General features: G+C 38.5%; 1 protein-coding gene across 7 annotated transcripts in view; it reads right to left on the bottom strand.

Moving 5' to 3' along the window:
* PAK1 (p21 (RAC1) activated kinase 1) overlaps positions 1 to 22,052 on the bottom strand; it is a 156,851-nt gene that overhangs the window by 31,938 nt on the left and 102,861 nt on the right. For 6 of the 7 annotated variants that reach the window (XM_037740147.1, XM_037740148.1, XM_037740145.1 and 3 more), the window contains 3 exons: positions 17,429 to 17,529; positions 16,727 to 16,874; positions 12,062 to 12,099 (listed from right to left, as the gene is read on the bottom strand). In XM_037740147.1, the coding sequence (XP_037596075.1) occupies positions 12,062 to 12,099; positions 16,727 to 16,874; positions 17,429 to 17,529 (287 nt within the window). Of the gene's footprint in view, positions 1 to 5,926; positions 5,965 to 12,061; positions 12,100 to 16,726; positions 16,875 to 17,428; positions 17,530 to 22,052 lie in introns of all 7 variants that reach the window. The other variant, XM_037740151.1, reaches the window with a different exon arrangement.

A 22,052-nucleotide genomic window follows, 5' to 3' on the forward strand; every position in this document is an offset into this window, starting at 1 on the left:
CCAAGGATGGAGTGCAGTGGCATGATCTTGGCTCACTGCAACCTCCACCTCCCTGGTTCAAGCGATTACCTTGCCTCAGCCTCCTGAGTAGCTGGGATTAAAATCACACGCCACCATGCCCAGCTAATTTTTTGTATTTTTAGTAGAGATGGGTTTTTGCCATGTTGGCCAGGCTGGTTTTGAACTCCTGGCCACAGGTGATCTGCCCATTTCAACCTCCAAAGTGCTGGGATTACAGGTGTGAGCCACAGTGCCCGGTTAATAAAAATATCTTTAAGCGAGTATTCTTAATCATCATTAACCTCAGAGGTAATTATTATTACTATTTGGTGTTTAGCCTTTCAGAAGTAATCTGTGAGTGGTAAACTTTGATCTTCACATGTCCAAACATATCTTTATATTGACCTTATAGTTAAACGCTAGTTTGTTTAGAACCAAGATTTCTATACCTAATCAATTTGCCTCATCCCTCTGAAGTTGTTGCTGTTTTTCCCACTATTGCTAAGGAGACATCTGATACTAATATTCCTTTGGACATGAACTATATTCCCTTTGGAAGATTTTTAAGATTTTTCTCTTTATTCTTGATCTCTTTTCAATTATCTGACTTGGTCATTAATAGGCACTTCATCTGAAGACTCATGCCTTTCTTTGGCTGGGAAATTTTTCTTCTATTATTTCTTTGATTATTTTGTTACTCTGCTGCCTCTGTTCTCTAATTATGCATGAATCCCCCTGACTAACTCTCTATTACCATTTATTTCTTAAATTTTCTATCTTTGATGTTTTATATCATTAATTCCCTCTTCACTTATATGCATTTGTTCTTTAATACTTATAAATTTATTTCTTTCTCTTTTTTTTTTTAAACACAAAGTCTCACTTTGTCACCCAGGTCAGAGGGCAGTGGCATGATCTCAGTTCACTGTAACCTCCACATTCCAGGTTTAAGTGATTCTCCTGCCTCAGTCTCCAGAGTAGCTGGGATTGCAGGCATGCATTACCATACCTGGCTAATTTTTGTATGTTTTAGCAGAGACTGGGTTTCACCATGTTGGCCAGGGTGGTCTTGTACTGCTGACCTCAGGTGATCCACCTGCCTCAGCCTCCCAAAGTGCTAGCATTATAGGCGTGAGCCACCACACCTAGATATAAATGTATTTCTTGTGTTTTTAATACTAAGAACACTCTTTCCTCCTCTCATTGCTCTAATAGCAGTGTGTTTTTGTAGATGCAACATCTATAGAACCTCTCTGAACATATTAGATTTTTTTAAATCACCATGTTGGCCAGGCTGGTCTTGAATTCCTAACCTCAGGTGATCCACCTGCCTTGGCCTCCCAAAGTGCTGGGATTATAGATATGAGCCACCACGCCCGGACATGAATTTATTTCATATGTTTTTTAATATGAAGAACACTCTTTCTGCCTCTGATTGCTCTAATAGCAGGGTGTTTTTATAGATGCAACATCTATAGAACCTCTCTGAACATATTAGGATTTTTTTAAAAAGTTATTTCCTGAATTAGCTATTTCCTCTGGGGTTTATTTTCTTTCTTTATCTTGGTCCTTCTCTTTAATGTTGCATTTCTCTCAAATGTCTGGAGATCCTTGGCTATTCATTCATATTTATAAGTGAAAGAAGGATTGGTGTATGTAATTAGCATTAGTTTTTCTGAAACTTATTTAAGTCTGTTTCTCCACTGTTCTCCTCTGAATGCAAGGTCTGATGCAATCTGTTTGCGAGTTATGGAGAGATGGTTACTGGCAAGTGTTACTTTAGGGTATGTAGGCATGGAAAACCAGAGATTCCTCTCCTCCCAGGTATTAAAAGTATGAGAAATTTACTCTTAGGATGGAAAACTAATGTATTTTCCTTCACTGCAGAGCTGCTTCTCCTGTTTCCTCTTCTTTTTATCTGTGGTAGAATTTTGCAGTTAACTCAGGTTCCCCTCTGTTCCTCTCTCAGGCCCCTATACCCACAGCAAGAGCTTTCCTCAAGTTGACAGTTTACTTTCTTCAAAAAATTAGCTGGTTTTAGCTTAGAATCAAATGCATCTGTTGCCTTTTGCTCACTGTAAGGAGGAGGCTGCCCCCACTGTTTCAAAGGTAGAATTTAATTAATTTACCCTTGAAGATTACTCATGACTCTTTCCTGCTTCTTGTATATATTCTTTCAGTCCATTTTCTCTGGAGCTACTTTCATTTTCCTAGGCATCTTCCCTTACACATACTTTAAGCTGTAGTGGCTTCTTCTGCTCTGATCAATCTGACATTATCTGCTTTCTGTCTTCCATGAATTCCTCACAATTGTTGATTTACATCATGCTTTGTTTTAGAGCATTGCTTTTAATTTGGTTTTTAAGAATGTTTTCTGAAATTAAGCAATTTGAGATAACAAGAGAGGTGGGCACATGATGATTCAGTTCACTGTCTTGATCCAATTTCCAGAGAACTGTTTCTAAGATGTTAGTTTAGATATCACATATCCAACTACATCAATCTTCTATTTAAAATTCTTCCTCAGCTCTAGTACAAAGTCCAAACTCTCTGGCCTAAGATACTGAATCCTTAACCCAACTTTTGTACATGTTGTCCTTCAGACAGGAAAGCACTGCCTTTTTCTCTCCCTGGTTTCATTACCTGATGCTTACCTAACACTAGATTATAAATCCTTGTTTACGTGTTGTGATTCATCACAAAAATTATGAAATCAAGAGCAAAGATCTTACTAGTCCTTGACTTCAAAGAACCTATCACGTAGTAGCTATTCATTTTATAAATGAGAATCAGCCATGAAAATGCCATGGAACCTTAGAGTCAGATCTCAGACCAATGAACTACAGATAATAGAATCTGGAGCTAAAAGGGACTTTAAGATTATGTTTGTTAAATGAACAAAGCTTCAAGGCCCAAAAACTCGGCAAACTTCCTTGTACTTCAGAGCAGAATAAGTAATTCCATCAAATATGACCCTATTGTACATTATTCATACTTCTCTTGCAGCCCTTATCTCCTTAGTCTGTCATTAATTTTTTTTTTCTCAAGGATTAAGATAGTGCACGTTCATTTTTGTGTCACCTATACTTTGGCATAAAGAAGATACTAAGTCAATATTTAGGGTATGATGAATACATGAATGCTCAGGAGAGCAGAATTTTGTGTTGGTTTCTACTACTAAATCATTCAAAGGTAGGGAGTGAGTCACTTAATCTTTCTGAATCTTAATTTCTTAGGCAGCAATTGTATTTGGTTATTTCACAAGTGGAATCATCTGTGTGAAACCAATATGGAAAATGATGACATGCTACCACAATACAAAACATATCCTCCATGTAAAACTAGTAAGGCTATGTAGAGCACTGAGCTAGTACTGGACAAATGTTCTGAATTAGGGGAGAAAAATGTCCTTGACAGCCTTAGTGGTTTTAATTGCAGATACTAAACCAGTACAAGTTTTTACCAAGCAGGTGTTATCCTCCCTGCCATATGGCATGAACCCCAGGGCTCTTCCTCCTCAATAACAAACAACATAGCTACAGCTTTACTGCAGTCTCCTTTCTAAGACCTCAATGACATCTTCTTTCTTTGTTCTTTGCCAGAGTGAAAAGAATCCTGAACTGCGATTCAGAAGACCCCAGTTCTAACGTGGTTTTAATTATAAGTCTTCAGGAAAGTCTGTTTTTCTGCCTGTGAAATGGAGATGACAATACTTTGTACACAGGTAATTGTGATGCTAACCATGCTAACATATGTAAAGTTCTTAACACAGTGCATTGTAGGCACTCGATATTAATAGCTATCACTCTTCCTACAAAAACATAAAGACATTTGAGACACAAAGCACAATTCAGCTTAAAGCCTCTTCTTTAATAATTTACTATTCAAAGATTTTATATTTGCAAATTCTTCCCCATCTTTTAATGAAAGGTAGCACAAATCAGGGGAAAGCAGTATAGGCTGGGAATCAGATGCCTATTGCCATTAACTCTTTTCCATTTCAGTTTTATCATCTACAAGGATAATAACTAGCCTCAGAAAGCTTCTGTGAGGATCCAGAGTCAATAAGAAAGGATCCAAGAGGCTGCAAGGCACTGAACGTGTGAATATGGTTTTTTATAATCAATAAGTGTAAAAATGACTCAGAGTAAACCAGTCCCCTCTGCTAGAAGCATAGTTCAAAGTATTTTGATAATGACTCGGTATTGTGTTAGAACTTAACTGCTCCCCTGCTTAAGTTCTTTAAGCTTCTCATCACCTTTAAGATAAAGTCGAACTCCTACATGATCTGTCCTGCTTACCACTCCTCCTCATCACCCACCTCTACTTCCTTCACAATTCACATTCTAGTCATAACAAACTACATCGCAGTTCCTTGTACAAGTATACTTCTCAAACTTCCTTGCCCACACATATGCTATTCTCTTTCTGTGTGGAATACCTGCATTTTCCCTTAATTATTGCTCTAAATAACTAACTCATTCAGCTCAGGCTTTACCATCAGGAAGCTTTCTCTGACATATCCAACCTTTCATTCAGTAAATGTTTACCAAATGCTAAGGCTTGCCAGATGCCAAGGACATAACAATTAACAAGTCAGAGACAGCCCTTGGCTTCATGAAGGTTAGCATGCTGCAATATAATTGCCTATCTGTACCTTCAAGCACAAACAGAAATCATGAAGAATTGGCTGCTTGAGGTCTTCAACCTCAAGGCTAAGAGGTTCTTAGGTATTGGGATATGTCTGACCATCTCTGTAATGTCACTTATTCACACCAGACTTGGCACAGTATAAACTAGGGCTTTTGCAAATGTGAAGTAATTCAATATGGCATAACCACTTATGTACAAGAGACACCATCAGATGTAAAAAATAAATAGCAACCAGGTGTGGTAGCTCATACCTGTAACCCTAACACTTCTGGAGGTCGAGGCAGGAGGATCACTTGAAGCCAGGAGTTTGAGAACACCCTGGGCAACATAATGAGAACCCCGTCTCTACCAAAATGTTTTAAAAATTAGCTAAGTGTGGTGGCTCATGTCTGTAGTCCCAGCTACTCAGAGGGCTGAGGCAGGAACATCATTTGAGCCCAGGAGTTTGAGTTTACGAGCTATGATCATACCGTTGCACTCCTGCCTGGGCAACAGAGCAAAATCCCATCTCTTTAAAAAAAAAAAAAAAAAGGCAGCATTTTCTTATATGCATCATATTTTACTATTTATAGGACCCTCATTTTATCCTTGTAATTGCCCTGGAAAATAGAATTTGTAGGTTAAGAGAGACAGAGGAACCTTTGAGATCATCTAGTTTACTTCCCAGACAATTCTTCATGATTTCTATAACATCCCTTTGAGTGTCAAAACATTCATTACAACTTCAGAGGACAGAATGAATGACCTTAAATGAATAAAATCTGCTACCTTCAACAATTAGTACTAATGTTGGTTTTGCAGATTCCATAGACCAAAGAGAGGAAATTTTCTTCTAAATGTAGGTATCTGAAGACATGTCCAGGTAAGGGCAGAGTGTATCATACTCATTTTATTGATGAAGAAATTGAAACTCAAAGAGGCAAACTGACTTTCCCAAGGTTCAAACCTACAAATTAAAAAACCGAGCCTAAATATATCTTCTGGTTCCAAGGTTAGAATTTCTAGAACATTTTACAACTATTATGAATCCATAAAAATAAAAAATAAAAATATTATCACAAAGAAAGAATTTCTAGGACATTAAAGCTGGAAGGGATACCCCCTACTTATTATATCTTATTTCTTTATTGGATAGGTAGGAATTCTGAGGCCAAGGGTGGGGGAGTGACTAATTGACTAATATGAGTGCCTCACAGCTCAGGCTCTACCTCTACAACACTGTCTTGATCCTTACCTCCACATGTGCCCACATCAAAATAAAGTAAATACTTACCAAAGCATTAGAAGAATTATAATCCTCAGCTGACTTATCTGCAGAGGAAGAAAGACAAGGGACTTAGTCAATAAACAATTACAGTTAATTCTTTCTTGAGACCAAAAGAAGTCTATCCGGTCAAGCACTTGCCAGATCCAGAGAATAATAATAGTGTGAATGGTAATATAGGCTAGATATCATGTTGAACACATTATACATATCACATTCTTTAATCCTCATTATGGCTCTGAGTACTATTATTATGTCTATTTTTATTGATTTGGAAACTGAAGTTCAGAGATGTTAAGTACAGTTGTGTGTGGATCCGCAATGGGGTACGTTCTGTGAAATGTGTCATCAGGTAATTTTGTCATTATGTTAACATCATAGAGTGTACTTATACAAACCTAGATTGTATAGCCTCCTACACACCTGGGCTATATTGTACAGCCTATTGCTTTCTAGACTACAAACCTGTACAGCATGTTATTGCAGGCAACTATAACACAACAGTAAGTATTTGTGTATCTAAACATAAAAAAGGTACAATAAAAAATATGGTTTAAAAGGTAAATAAAAGGATACACCTATATAAGCACTTACCATAAACAGAGCCTGCAGGACTGTAAGTTGCTCTGGGTGAGTCAGTGAGTGAGTGATGAGTAACCATGAAGGCCTAAGTAGGACATTACCAGTGTATACTCAGGCTATGCTACATTTATTTTAAACTTAAGCAATTGCTAGGTGATAAGAATTTTTCAACTCCCTTATAATGTTATCAGACCACCATTGTATATGTGGTCTGTTGTCGTGGTAAATGACTGCTATTTGTCCAGGGTACACACAGGTTAAAGAGAGGAATTAGACTTGAATTCTGGTCTCATTCTAAATACTATGTTAGAACTGGATCCACATCATCAGCTATATCACTGTCAGGCTTAAATGGCCAAGAAAATATGCATTCTAAAAGAAAAAGAAAGAATCCATAGCACCATCCTGAGCCATCCATGTCAAATCATGGCCAGCCTCCAGCTTCAGCTTTCTTAAAGGATTCTTCTATATCCATACCTACTGCTCACAGGGACAGAAAGACTAAGGTTGAGGAAGAGAGTTATTAATCCTGTCAAGTCTAATTAAAGGTAGGGTCTTGTTTTCTAAGAATTGAATCAAGATCCCTCAATGAAGCAATTACCATATTTCATTGATTCTTGGATGTACATTTTTTCACATTAACGTCTCTGAAACAGAGGTGTGTCCTACAATCAAAAGTATGTTATGGTTTAATTGGCAGCTTTATTTTCCTCGATTGGTATATAAATAATAGTGTATCTTACAATCAGTGGCATCTTAGACTTCATAAAATATGAAAGAGAGACCCAATGGAGATCTTAGCAAGAAAATAAGTTTAAAAACCAGATAATGTCTTCAGTTTTGTTCTTTAATTCCTATGGGTCCAAGAAAAACTGACTTTGTCAATTCACCACTAATGGAATTAAGCAGGAGAAATATTCTACCAAATCCAATATATTCCTCACCAAGCCTAGAGAATGTCCAAGATCCCAATTCCATCATATAAAAAAGTGCTAAATACAGCTTATTTGACCCTACAGCAAATCATGAACCCACAAAGAAGGAAATAAGGCAAGCTCTGACAACATGTTCTTATAACAAATCCAGAATAGCTAGCAGTATTCTGGAAAAATTAATTCAGGATATACTTTAAACATAATTCATTTGTTTTTTCTTGTCCAAAAGACTATCAACTTTGGGAGAGTACAACACTATGCCTTCACTATACTACCCCAACCTTATGTACTGCTAGTATTTTTGAAGATTGGGTATTTTGATAATAAGCATACTTGTTATGTCATAAAAAAAACAAGTACACATTCCCTTTAAAGGTGATGAACGAGTTCTATATATCAAAATCAAACTCTAAAGCACAGAATGAGGGAACAGAAAGTACTTCCAACACTTTGATTTTACAGATGAGTAAAATGAGGTTCAGAAAGGGAAGGAGATTGGTTCAAGGTCACATAAGTCAGTGGCAAAACAGGGCTAAGACCCAGCTGAGTTGTCAATCTAGTCTACTTTTTCCCTATTACATTAGCTACTAACTGGTATTAAAAAAAAAATTAAGTGTTGAAGAAATACGAAAGCTTGACCAAAAAATTAGCATGAAGGGTTGTACTTGGATTATAGACAGCAAAGGGGTTAAAAGCCCAAGTTTAAAATCCATTTCCATCATGTATCAACTGAGTCACTTGGGGTATGTCATTTAATTACTCTGAGCCTAATTAATTTCTTTGAGTATATAAAATGAGGATAATAGCCCTTGCCCTGCCAATCCCCCAAGGACATCATAAGAATCACATGAGGGAGCCAGGCTCAGTGGCTCACACCAGTAATCCCAGCACTTTGGGAGGCCGAGGCAGGCAGATCACTAGAGGTCAGGAGTTCGAGACGAGCCTGGCCAACATGGTGAACCATCTCTACTAAAAATACAAAAATTACCCAGGTGTGGTGGTGCCTGCCTGCAGTTCCAGTTACTCAGGAGGTCAAGGCAGGAGAATCACTTGCACCTAGGAGTCACAGGCTTTAGTGAGCCAAGATTGTACTACAGCACTCCAACCTGGGTGACAGAGCAAGACTCCATCTCAAAAACAAAAAAGAATCACATGAGGTAATTCACATGTGAGCATACACAAATTAAGGTAGTATTAACATAACAAATAGTATGAGAGGATGGCAAACAGGGAAAGGAGATATATGACACCTAAAAACACTTGTGCCAAATACACAATTTTGCCTAGAGTTGGCCCTAGTCTCCAACTTACAAAAAATTAAAATTCTTGCAAACATATATACATGTGTACAAATTTGTACATACAAAAGTAGATATATGCACATGTATCTATACATATACACTCAATATTATTCATACATGCATGCACAAATGAACATACACATAATTACCTGAATGTGTATATTTATACATATGTTCATTCATGAATACCTGAGTGGACTTTATCTTTGTTCATGAATATTTCAGGGGGCTTTAATTTCAAATATATGCAAATCCACAGGGCTATGCCTCCATATACATAAATACTTACATGCCACTTGCACATATCTATATACATACATGCAAGAAAGATCTTTCCCAAAAACTTAGCCACCGATGCTTTCAAAGACAGCCTCTAATCTGATGTTTCCATGACAAGTTCCTTCAACATAAACTCTAATTTCCTGACTAGAAAACTTTTCCACACAGTAACCCTCCACCCCAATTCGCCTTGAAATAACTCAGTCCCTCAATGGATGAAGTGAGGCAGATTCAGTGGGCCAGACGAGAGAAAGGAAATACTGCTGGGCACATGCATGGCCCTCTCCTGGGCACCACCATGGCAGCATGAGTGAAGCTGCAATCTGTCATCTCCACCATCTGTGCCCTTGAAACAAGCCAGATACTGGCTGGGAAAAGACCCCTTCAAAATTCGCTAGTTCATCCTGGTTCTCACCTTCCCAATAATACTGCCCTTTGAAGGAGGCAATATAAGTAAAAAGTGCTGGACTGGAAATTAAAAGACTAGCCCACCATTAATTTAGCATATTAGAAAGACCTTCTTTGGCTTTCACACCTGCAAAGCAAGGGATAGCTGGTCTGCTGTGGAAGGAAAGCCTCCAAGAAACATTACTAGGGGCAAGTAGTACATTCAAAAGGTGCTGGTATAGGAATTAGGAGACCTGGGTTCTAATCCCAATTTTATGATTAAAAACACTCTGGAAAATATGGTCCCTTCTACCGAGGGCACATCTAAAGAATATTTATTATTATTGACCTTTTTTTTCATTTGACTGATAAAAATTAGTTCCCTGAGGAAGCCATACATTAATGTTATTAAATAACTAATAATAATAACAATAATGATAATGATAGTTACATTTCTATGGTGCTGTTTTACAACTTATAAAAAACTTTCACATCAATCAGCTCACTTATTTCTCACTATAACGTCTTTTTTTTTTTTTTTTTTTGAGACAAGNCATAAAGACATTTGAGACACAAAGCACAATTCAGCTTAAAGCCTCTTCTTTAATAATTTACTATTCAAAGATTTTATATTTGCAAATTCTTCCCCCTCATTTGATGAAAGGTAGCACAAATCAGGGGAAAGCAGTATAGGCTGGGAATCAGATGCCTATTGCCATTAACTCTTTTCCATTTCAGTTTTATCATCTACAAGGATAATAACTAGCCTCAGAAAGCTTCTGTGAGGATCCAGAGTCAATAAGAAAGGATCCAAGAGGCTGCAAGGCACTGAACGTGTGAATATGGTTTTTTATAATCAATAAGTGTAAAAATGACTCAGAGTAAACCAGTCCCCTCTGCTAGAAGCATAGTTCAAAGTATTTTGATAATGACTCGGTATTGTGTTAGAACTTAACTGCTCCCCTGCTTAAGTTCTTTAAGCTTCTCATCACCTTTAAGATAAAGTCGAACTCCTACATGATCTGTCCTGCTTACCACTCCTCCTCATCACCCACCTCTACTTCCTTCACAATTCACATTCTAGTCATAACAAACTACATCGCAGTTCCTTGTACAAGTATACTTCTCAAACTTCCTTGCCCACACATATGCTATTCTCTTTCTGTGTGGAATACCTGCATTTTCCCTTAATTATTGCTCTAAATAACTAACTCATTCAGCTCAGGCTTTACCATCAGGAAGCTTTCTCTGACATATCCAACCTTTCATTCAGTAAATGTTTACCAAATGCTAAGGCTTGCCAGATGCCAAGGACATAACAATTAACAAGTCAGAGACAGCCCTTGGCTTCATGAAGGTTAGCATGCTGCAATATAATTGCCTATCTGTACCTTCAAGCACAAACAGAAATCATGAAGAATTGGCTGCTTGAGGTCTTCAACCTCAAGGCTAAGAGGTTCTTAGGTATTGGGATATGTCTGACCATCTCTGTAATGTCACTTATTCACACCAGACTTGGCACAGTATAAACTAGGGCTTTTGCAAATGTGAAGTAATTCAATATGGCATAACCACTTATGTACAAGAGACACCATCAGATGTAAAAAATAAATAGCAACCAGGTGTGGTAGCTCATACCTGTAACCCTAACACTTCTGGAGGTCGAGGCAGGAGGATCACTTGAAGCCAGGAGTTTGAGAACACCCTGGGCAACATAATGAGAACCCCGTCTCTACCAAAATGTTTTAAAAATTAGCTAAGTGTGGTGGCTCATGTCTGTAGTCCCAGCTACTCAGAGGGCTGAGGCAGGAACATCATTTGAGCCCAGGAGTTTGAGTTTACGAGCTATGATCATACCGTTGCACTCCTGCCTGGGCAACAGAGCAAAATCCCATCTCTTTAAAAAAAAAAAAAAAAAGGCAGCATTTTCTTATATGCATCATATTTTACTATTTATAGGACCCTCATTTTATCCTTGTAATTGCCCTGGAAAATAGAATTTGTAGGTTAAGAGAGACAGAGGAACCTTTGAGATCATCTAGTTTACTTCCCAGACAATTCTTCATGATTTCTATAACATCCCTTTGAGTGTCAAAACATTCATTACAACTTCAGAGGACAGAATGAATGACCTTAAATGAATAAAATCTGCTACCTTCAACAATTAGTACTAATGTTGGTTTTGCAGATTCCATAGACCAAAGAGAGGAAATTTTCTTCTAAATGTAGGTATCTGAAGACATGTCCAGGTAAGGGCAGAGTGTATCATACTCATTTTATTGATGAAGAAATTGAAACTCAAAGAGGCAAACTGACTTTCCCAAGGTTCAAACCTACAAATTAAAAAACCGAGCCTAAATATATCTTCTGGTTCCAAGGTTAGAATTTCTAGAACATTTTACAACTATTATGAATCCATAAAAATAAAAAATAAAAATATTATCACAAAGAAAGAATTTCTAGGACATTAAAGCTGGAAGGGATACCCCCTACTTATTATATCTTATTTCTTTATTGGATAGGTAGGAATTCTGAGGCCAAGGGTGGGGGAGTGACTAATTGACTAATATGAGTGCCTCACAGCTCAGGCTCTACCTCTACAACACTGTCTTGATCCTTACCTCCACATGTGCCCACATCAAAATAAAGTAAATACTTACCAAAGCATTAGAAGAATTATAATCCTCAGCTGACTTATCTGCAGAGGAAGAAAGACAAGGGACTTAGTCAATAAACAATTACAGTTAATTCTTTCTTGAGACCAAAAGAAGTCTATCCGGTCAAGCACTTGCCAGATCCAGAGAATAATAATAGTGTGAATGGTAATATAGGCTAGATATCATGTTGAACACATTATACATATCACATTCTTTAATCCTCATTATGGCTCTGAGTACTATTATTATGTCTATTTTTATTGATTTGGAAACTGAAGTTCAGAGATGTTAAGTACAGTTGTGTGTGGATCCGCAATGGGGTACGTTCTGTGAAATGTGTCATCAGGTAATTTTGTCATTATGTTAACATCATAGAGTGTACTTATACAAACCTAGATTGTATAGCCTCCTACACACCTGGGCTATATTGTACAGCCTATTGCTTTCTAGACTACAAACCTGTACAGCATGTTATTGCAGGCAACTATAACACAACAGTAAGTATTTGTGTATCTAAACATAAAAAAGGTACAATAAAAAATATGGTTTAAAAGGTAAATAAAAGGATACACCTATATAAGCACTTACCATAAACAGAGCCTGCAGGACTGTAAGTTGCTCTGGGTGAGTCAGTGAGTGAGTGATGAGTAACCATGAAGGCCTAAGTAGGACATTACCAGTGTATACTCAGGCTATGCTACATTTATTTTAAACTTAAGCAATTGCTAGGTGATAAGAATTTTTCAACTCCCTTATAATGTTATCAGACCACCATTGTATATGTGGTCTGTTGTCGTGGTAAATGACTGCTATTTGTCCAGGGTACACACAGGTTAAAGAGAGGAATTAGACTTGAATTCTGGTCTCATTCTAAATACTATGTTAGAACTGGATCCACATCATCAGCTATATCACTGTCAGGCTTAAATGGCCAAGAAAATATGCATTCTAAAAGAAAAAGAAAGAATCCATAGCACCATCCTGAGCCATCCATGTCAAATCATGGCCAGCCTCCAGCTTCAGCTTTCTTAAAGGATTCTTCTATATCCATACCTACTGCTCACAGGGACAGAAAGACTAAGGTTGAGGAAGAGAGTTATTAATCCTGTCAAGTCTAATTAAAGGTAGGGTCTTGTTTTCTAAGAATTGAATCAAGATCCCTCAATGAAGCAATTACCATATTTCATTGATTCTTGGATGTACATTTTTTCACATTAACGTCTCTGAAACAGAGGTGTGTCCTACAATCAAAAGTATGTTATGGTTTAATTGGCAGCTTTATTTTCCTCGATTGGTATATAAATAATAGTGTATCTTACAATCAGTGGCATCTTAGACTTCATAAAATATGAAAGAGAGACCCAATGGAGATCTTAGCAAGAAAATAAGTTTAAAAACCAGATAATGTCTTCAGTTTTGTTCTTTAATTCCTATGGGTCCAAGAAAAACTGACTTTGTCAATTCACCACTAATGGAATTAAGCAGGAGAAATATTCTACCAAATCCAATATATTCCTCACCAAGCCTAGAGAATGTCCAAGATCCCAATTCCATCATATAAAAAAGTGCTAAATACAGCTTATTTGACCCTACAGCAAATCATGAACCCACAAAGAAGGAAATAAGGCAAGCTCTGACAACATGTTCTTATAACAAATCCAGAATAGCTAGCAGTATTCTGGAAAAATTAATTCAGGATATACTTTAAACATAATTCATTTGTTTTTTCTTGTCCAAAAGACTATCAACTTTGGGAGAGTACAACACTATGCCTTCACTATACTACCCCAACCTTATGTACTGCTAGTATTTTTGAAGATTGGGTATTTTGATAATAAGCATACTTGTTATGTCATAAAAAAAACAAGTACACATTCCCTTTAAAGGTGATGAACGAGTTCTATATATCAAAATCAAACTCTAAAGCACAGAATGAGGGAACAGAAAGTACTTCCAACACTTTGATTTTACAGATGAGTAAAATGAGGTTCAGAAAGGGAAGGAGATTGGTTCAAGGTCACATAAGTCAGTGGCAAAACAGGGCTAAGACCCAGCTGAGTTGTCAATCTAGTCTACTTTTTCCCTATTACATTAGCTACTAACTGGTATTAAAAAAAAAATTAAGTGTTGAAGAAATACGAAAGCTTGACCAAAAAATTAGCATGAAGGGTTGTACTTGGATTATAGACAGCAAAGGGGTTAAAAGCCCAAGTTTAAAATCCATTTCCATCATGTATCAACTGAGTCACTTGGGGTATGTCATTTAATTACTCTGAGCCTAATTAATTTCTTTGAGTATATAAAATGAGGATAATAGCCCTTGCCCTGCCAATCCCCCAAGGACATCATAAGAATCACATGAGGGAGCCAGGCTCAGTGGCTCACACCAGTAATCCCAGCACTTTGGGAGGCCGAGGCAGGCAGATCACTAGAGGTCAGGAGTTCGAGACGAGCCTGGCCAACATGGTGAACCATCTCTACTAAAAATACAAAAATTACCCAGGTGTGGTGGTGCCTGCCTGCAGTTCCAGTTACTCAGGAGGTCAAGGCAGGAGAATCACTTGCACCTAGGAGTCACAGGCTTTAGTGAGCCAAGATTGTACTACAGCACTCCAACCTGGGTGACAGAGCAAGACTCCATCTCAAAAACAAAAAAGAATCACATGAGGTAATTCACATGTGAGCATACACAAATTAAGGTAGTATTAACATAACAAATAGTATGAGAGGATGGCAAACAGGGAAAGGAGATATATGACACCTAAAAACACTTGTGCCAAATACACAATTTTGCCTAGAGTTGGCCCTAGTCTCCAACTTACAAAAAATTAAAATTCTTGCAAACATATATACATGTGTACAAATTTGTACATACAAAAGTAGATATATGCACATGTATCTATACATATACACTCAATATTATTCATACATGCATGCACAAATGAACATACACATAATTACCTGAATGTGTATATTTATACATATGTTCATTCATGAATACCTGAGTGGACTTTATCTTTGTTCATGAATATTTCAGGGGGCTTTAATTTCAAATATATGCAAATCCACAGGGCTATGCCTCCATATACATAAATACTTACATGCCACTTGCACATATCTATATACATACATGCAAGAAAGATCTTTCCCAAAAACTTAGCCACCGATGCTTTCAAAGACAGCCTCTAATCTGATGTTTCCATGACAAGTTCCTTCAACATAAACTCTAATTTCCTGACTAGAAAACTTTTCCACACAGTAACCCTCCACCCCAATTCGCCTTGAAATAACTCAGTCCCTCAATGGATGAAGTGAGGCAGATTCAGTGGGCCAGACGAGAGAAAGGAAATACTGCTGGGCACATGCATGGCCCTCTCCTGGGCACCACCATGGCAGCATGAGTGAAGCTGCAATCTGTCATCTCCACCATCTGTGCCCTTGAAACAAGCCAGATACTGGCTGGGAAAAGACCCCTTCAAAATTCGCTAGTTCATCCTGGTTCTCACCTTCCCAATAATACTGCCCTTTGAAGGAGGCAATATAAGTAAAAAGTGCTGGACTGGAAATTAAAAGACTAGCCCACCATTAATTTAGCATATTAGAAAGACCTTCTTTGGCTTTCACACCTGCAAAGCAAGGGATAGCTGGTCTGCTGTGGAAGGAAAGCCTCCAAGAAACATTACTAGGGGCAAGTAGTACATTCAAAAGGTGCTGGTATAGGAATTAGGAGACCTGGGTTCTAATCCCAATTTTATGATTAAAAACACTCTGGAAAATATGGTCCCTTCTACCGAGGGCACATCTAAAGAATATTTATTATTATTGACCTTTTTTTTCATTTGACTGATAAAAATTAGTTCCCTGAGGAAGCCATACATTAATGTTATTAAATAACTAATAATAATAACAATAATGATAATGATAGTTACATTTCTATGGTGCTGTTTTACAACTTATAAAAAACTTTCACATCAATCAGCTCACTTATTTCTCACTATAACGTCTTTTTTTTTTTTTTTTTTTGAGACAAGGTTTCAGTCTGTTGCCCAGGCTGGAGTGCAAGTGACGTGATCCCTGCTCACTGCAACCTTCACCTCCCAGGCTCAAGCGATTCCTTCACCTCAGTTTCCCAAGTAGCTGGGACCATAGGCATTTTCCACCACACCCAGCTAATATTGTATTTTTTGTAGAGACAGGGTTTTGCCATGTTGCTCAGGCTAGTCTCGAACTCCTGACCTTGAGCTATACTCTGGCCTTGGCCTCCCAAAGTATTGGGATTACAGGTATGAGCCACTGCACCCAGCCATTTCCACTACAGCCTCTTGAGATAGGAATTATTATTCCCATTTTGAGGTGCAAAAAACTGAAGTGACTGTTAGAACCTAATAAGTGTCAGAATCTAGACCTTCTAGCACAAAGCCTGTGTTCTCTATATATAATACCATGCTATTTTTAAAAAAAACATGTGCAGTGTCAGAGTGAATACTCAAGTTTGATGCAAAGTCCATTATCTTGGCTGTCAAATTCCAAAATTCCACATTAGTTAAAGTGCCATTTCCACTCTTTCCACTACTTTCTTCTCTCACCCCAAACCAATAGGCATGTGAGCTTTCCCACCCAGATAAAAACCATCTCTTTCTGAGACTGCCCTGAACACAGTTCTCATACCTGTAAAGCTCATGTATTTCTGGCTATTGGATGTCTTCTTTGAGTTATAAAACTCCAACACATCCAGAACAGCCTGTGGGTTTTTCTTCTGCTCCGACTTAGTGATATTTGATGTCTGAAGCAAGCGGGCCCACTGCTCTGGCATTCCCTATAAGAAAGACATGCAAGGCTGACAGGAAGGCACAGTCACAGGGGACCCTGAAAGAACATCAGAGTTAACTCTGACACTTGCTAGCAGCAAAAGATGCATTTGTTAGTCATTTCTTTCTCTCTATGCCCTCATAGTTTACACAAGTCTCTTTTACAATACCTTTCTCATTTTATTAGTCATTTCTTAAGATGTCTGCTTCTTCACCAGGCTATACCTCTAGGATGGTGGGATAGGATTTTGTTCTTGCATGATCAGTGCCCCACACAGAGCCTGCTACCAAGCCTGCCATTTAATAGAGGTTTATTTTAGGAATGGAGATGGAAAGGCTTCTCTGGATACAATTTTGGAGACGAAAGTGTCCCTCTCATGAACGTAAGAAAAATGTAATCAGGGTCTCAGGCAAAGAGAGACCTGAACATCAGGAAGATGCATCAGGAAGATGAGAAAGTGTTGAATCTAACAGTACACAGAAAGATGAGACAGGGTTGAATCTAGCAGTGCATAGCCAGAACTCTAAAAGACTAAAGGCCTTTCTGTGACCCAGGACTTACCGTAAACTCCCCTGTGACAGCATCAAAACCGACATGAATTGTGTGTTCAAAATCTGAAGGAAGAGAAATCTCTGGCCGCTCTTTCTCTTTCTTTTTATTTGCTGCAAGAGAAACAGAGAAAAGGAAATAAAAAACAGGAACATCATTGTTTTAAGGCTTATTTTAGCGCTTTATTGAGCTGTAGTCTCCTTTAGAGGGCAAAGTCTATCTATTAATATTTCACATATATAGAAGAGCCCAATTATGGACCCAGATTGGAGCAGATACTCAATGCATGTTTAAGGACTTAATTTCTTGTTGAATTAAAGTAAGGGAGATGGCCAGGCGTGGTGGCTCATGCCTGTAATCCTAGCACTTTGGGAGGCCAAGGCAGGCAGATTGCTTGAGTCCAGGAGTTCAAGCTCAGCCTAGGCAATGTGGCAAACCCTGTCTCTACACAAAATACAAAAATTAGCTAGGCATGGTGGTGCATGCCTGTAGTGCCAGCTACTTGGGAAACTGAGGCAAGAGGATCATTTGAGCCCAGGATGCAGAGGTTGCAGTGAGCCAAGATCACACCATTGCACTCCAGCATGGGTGACAGAGTGAGAACCTGTATCAAAATAAATAAATAAAATAAAATAAAGTAGGGAGAGGCAAAAAGAACATCTGTCAGTGTTCACAGTCCTGGTTTACCAGTAACTAGCCAGGTGATATAGGGTAAGTCATCTTTTTTAGGAAGTCCTCCTTGATCTCTAGGTTGGGTGGTTCTTTACCCTCTCTGTTCCCACAGTACCCAATATACGTAATAGTCATTGCCTATTATAAGTGTTTATCTTCCACAACAGACTGAATTCTAAGTGCAGGGGCCATGTCAAATTAATCACAGCTTCCCAAGGGATAGCACACACCTGGCACAAAGTAGGTGCTCAGATAGTAAGCGAAGAAAGGAACAAATGACAAGACATTTACCTCAACTGGGCAGGGAGTTTAAGGAATCTGCCTAAGACGCACAAATTATGTCCAGGGCAGGAATAAACGTTCATTTCAGCAGCTCTGGCCTGACTTTCACAACACTTGTTACCCAGCCCCTGTCAACCTTATTTTAAAACCCTGATGTTTTTAAAACACAGGAGCTCAACACACTAACCAAAAGAAATTCTGAAGTTCTAAAACCTCCACAGACTTAGCATAACCCTGATAAAACGTAGCAAAATGAGAAGGAAAAACAAAAAAGGTCTAGAGTTCAAGCCAGTTTAACCTCTACCTCACCACAGTGCATACACACACACACACACACATACACACACACACACACACACACACACACACACACACACACACAGAGATATATATATGCAGGATCTCTGCTTTCTCATTTAAACAATGGGGAGGACAAGCTAGATGATCTTAAGGGTCCCTCCAGCTCCCACATTCTGTGAGTCTATGAAAACAAGAAGCTATGCCTTCTCAAAGCTCTGCAGTTAAGATTCCTTCCTGAAAAGGCATCCTACAGTTTTAAATAGGTATTTTACACATATCATCTAATACAATCACCACAATCCTGAGGCAGTTTTTACTTGCAGATTAGAAAATTTCGGAACAGACTTGCCTACAGTCATTAAGTAATTAAAATCGAAAAAGTCTGGCATCCAAGCCATGGTCCTTTACATTCTATTTTATCTCCTCTAAAAAATTTCAAGTTGAATCAGGAAAACATACTTCAGTGTAATAAGAAGAAATGACATTAAGAACTTGAGATGTATACATACCATGACATCAACATAGTATTTTTCTTCATTCTTACAATCCTATGAGATAGATATTACTATTGTCATTCTTACAATGCTATGAGAAAAATACTACTAATGTCATTTTACAGATGAGGAAACTAAATAATTTACTCATACAACTACTGAGAGCTGGGATTTGAACCCAGGTCTGATTCCAAAGGTTCATTCTTCAGTTTCTTAATGAGAACCATTTGCCTACATGCCAAGTGCTAGGGTTTAAGCTATTTATGCACTTGGCAATTTCCCTCTCACAAGCAGCTGCTTTGAGAAAAAGAAGGCTAAGGGGTATACCAGGGCCCCAAGTCAAGCAGCCATTTATGACGTAAGTCCATCTGTCTTTCTCATAGCCAGAATGCATGGAACAAGTGGCAGGGCTTTGGAACTGCTTTTAAATTCCCTCTGATCTAGTCACTTTAGAGAAATACAATTATATTCCTGTTTTATTTAGATTTTAATTTTTTATATCTATGTATGTTTATATATTTTTATTATATATAATTAATATACTATATAATACATTACAGGCATAAACTGTCAAATGCAGAAGAAACTTTGGTAAAGGAGACCCAAAAAGAAAGTTAGCTCAAAGCATGAGCAGTTCACAGAAAAGAGTTCTAGAGAAATGAAATCATTTAATACATGAACACACAGGGTAATGCTAAAGTCAGCTCTGCTTCTACTGGGCACTCCTTACTCTGCAACCTTTGAATATACCTCAAATAGTCCCCCTTTCCAGTTTTTGCTCACTTTTTCATCTCCTTGTTTGGAATGCTCTCCTCTCCTTCTCTCTATCTCAGCCATCTTTTAAAGATTGGCTCAGGTCCTACTTTTTCCAGGAAGGATTTCCTGACCTTTCTTCTTCCTGTTAATTCCCAAGGCCTTGAGTCTGCTACACCACCAAGCATCTAGTCATTTCCTGTCTTACATGATTCCATGCTAATTTAAAAATCCAAAGTGAAGGTTCTTGAGGAACAAAATTACCACTTCTAATTATAATCATTATACTTCTGAATTTCAATCTAGCACAGGGTTTACTTAGTTCAAGAACACTCTAGAAAATATTAGGGAGTGGCGGGGCATGGTGGCTCACATCTGTAATCTCAAAACTGGGAGGCTGAGGTGGATGGATCACTTGAGGACAGGAGTTCAAGACCAACCTGGTCAACATGGCGAAACTCTTGTCTCTCCTAAAATTACAAAAATTAGCTGGGTGTAGTGGCACGTGCCTGTAATCCCAGCTATTCAGGAGGCTGAAGCATGAGAATAGCTTGAACCAGGAGGCAGAGGTTGAAGAGAGCTGAAATCCCACCACTGCATTCCAGCCTGGGTGACAGAATGAGACTGTGTCTCAAAAAAATAAAGAATTAGGGAGTGACTCTAGAGACCATGTAATCCCATTCCCGGAGGAAAGAGGCCCAGAGAAGTAAGTTGACTTGTCCTGATTCACAGAGCACATGATTGTAGTTCAGGTGATCAAGTCTTTCACTCTTGATTATATCCCTGATCCCTACTGAGATTTGACTGGAATCAACTACCTACTGAAATAACAGTTTTTAGCATAGATGATTAGATGTGGAGTACAAGAAGGGCAATGGCTTGGCTGAAGTGGGAGAGGAGAGAAGTAAAAAGAAAGAGGAAATAAATCTAGGTGGCAGGATTTAGTTTGGGTACTGTGTAATTTTTTGTTTGTTTGTTTGAGACAGTCTTACTCTTGTTGTCCAGGCTGGAGTGCAATGGCACAATCTCAGCTCACTGCAACCTCCGCCTCCCATGTTCAAGCAATTCTCCCTCCTGAGTAGCTGGGATTACAGGCACCTGACATGACACCTGGCTATTTTTTGTATTTTCAGTAGAGACAGGGTTTCACCATGTTGCCCAGGCTGGTTTTGAACTCCTGACCTCAAGTGAGGAGGAGACCCACCTCTGCCTCCCAAAGTGCTGAGATTATAGGCATGAGTGACCACACCCAACCTGGTACTGGGTAATATTTAGACTGAGTATTCACCAGCTGGGGATCATCAGCAGAAAACAGGATTCCAGAAGCAGGAATACAAGAGAGAAATGGAGAAGTCATGCAGTTCCAGAGCCACCTGGAACCCAATTAATCCCTTCTTGGAAGTAACAATCATCCCCTTCACATGTGTAGAGTCCTTCATCAAGCTCTGCCACAGTCACTGTCTGACTGGCTCATCACCACAAACCCAGGAGCTACACAGCTGAGGTCAGGGAATTAAAAGAAATCTCTGTCAGTGGAAAGAATCTCAGAGGAAGGAGGATTCAGTATTATTTTTGCCATTAACTCACTGGGTGATCCTGGGAAAGTCTCTGAGAGTTTCTTCAATCTGCAAAATAAGACAATGGGATATACTCTGTGTACAGATGAAGGTAAGAAATAAACCACCTTTCTGGAGAAGATAATACCTGAAAGAAGTCATGAAGGATGAAGACAAGTTAACCAGACTGAGACAGGAAAGGGCATTTCTGAAAGAAACAGAATAAGCAAAGGCCAGGAGAAGTAAACAGTGTGATCTTTCTCCCAGCTTTGCACCTGGTCAGCAAGTCAACCAAACTTCATAAACTCTAACCAGATTCACAAAGCACATGATTGTAGGCAGGAAGGCGCTATGAGCTTCAGACTGAGGGAAGACACAAAGGAGAAAATAAAGCAAATCCAGGATCCTGATGGTTCCATATCCCAAGGCTATAGTATCTGGGACCACTGCTGCTGTAGCAAATTTTTTATGATGACTAGAAGTATGTCTGCGGGAATCTGATGAAAACTTACGTCTACACAAAAACTTGTATGTGAATGTTCATAGCAGCTTATTCATAATAGTCAAAAAGTGAAGGTA

The sequence above is a fragment of the Cebus imitator genome, unplaced genomic scaffold (genome assembly GCF_001604975.1).
Source record: "Cebus imitator isolate Cc_AM_T3 unplaced genomic scaffold, Cebus_imitator-1.0 Scaffold79, whole genome shotgun sequence".
Taxonomy (NCBI): domain Eukaryota; kingdom Metazoa; phylum Chordata; class Mammalia; order Primates; family Cebidae; genus Cebus; species Cebus imitator.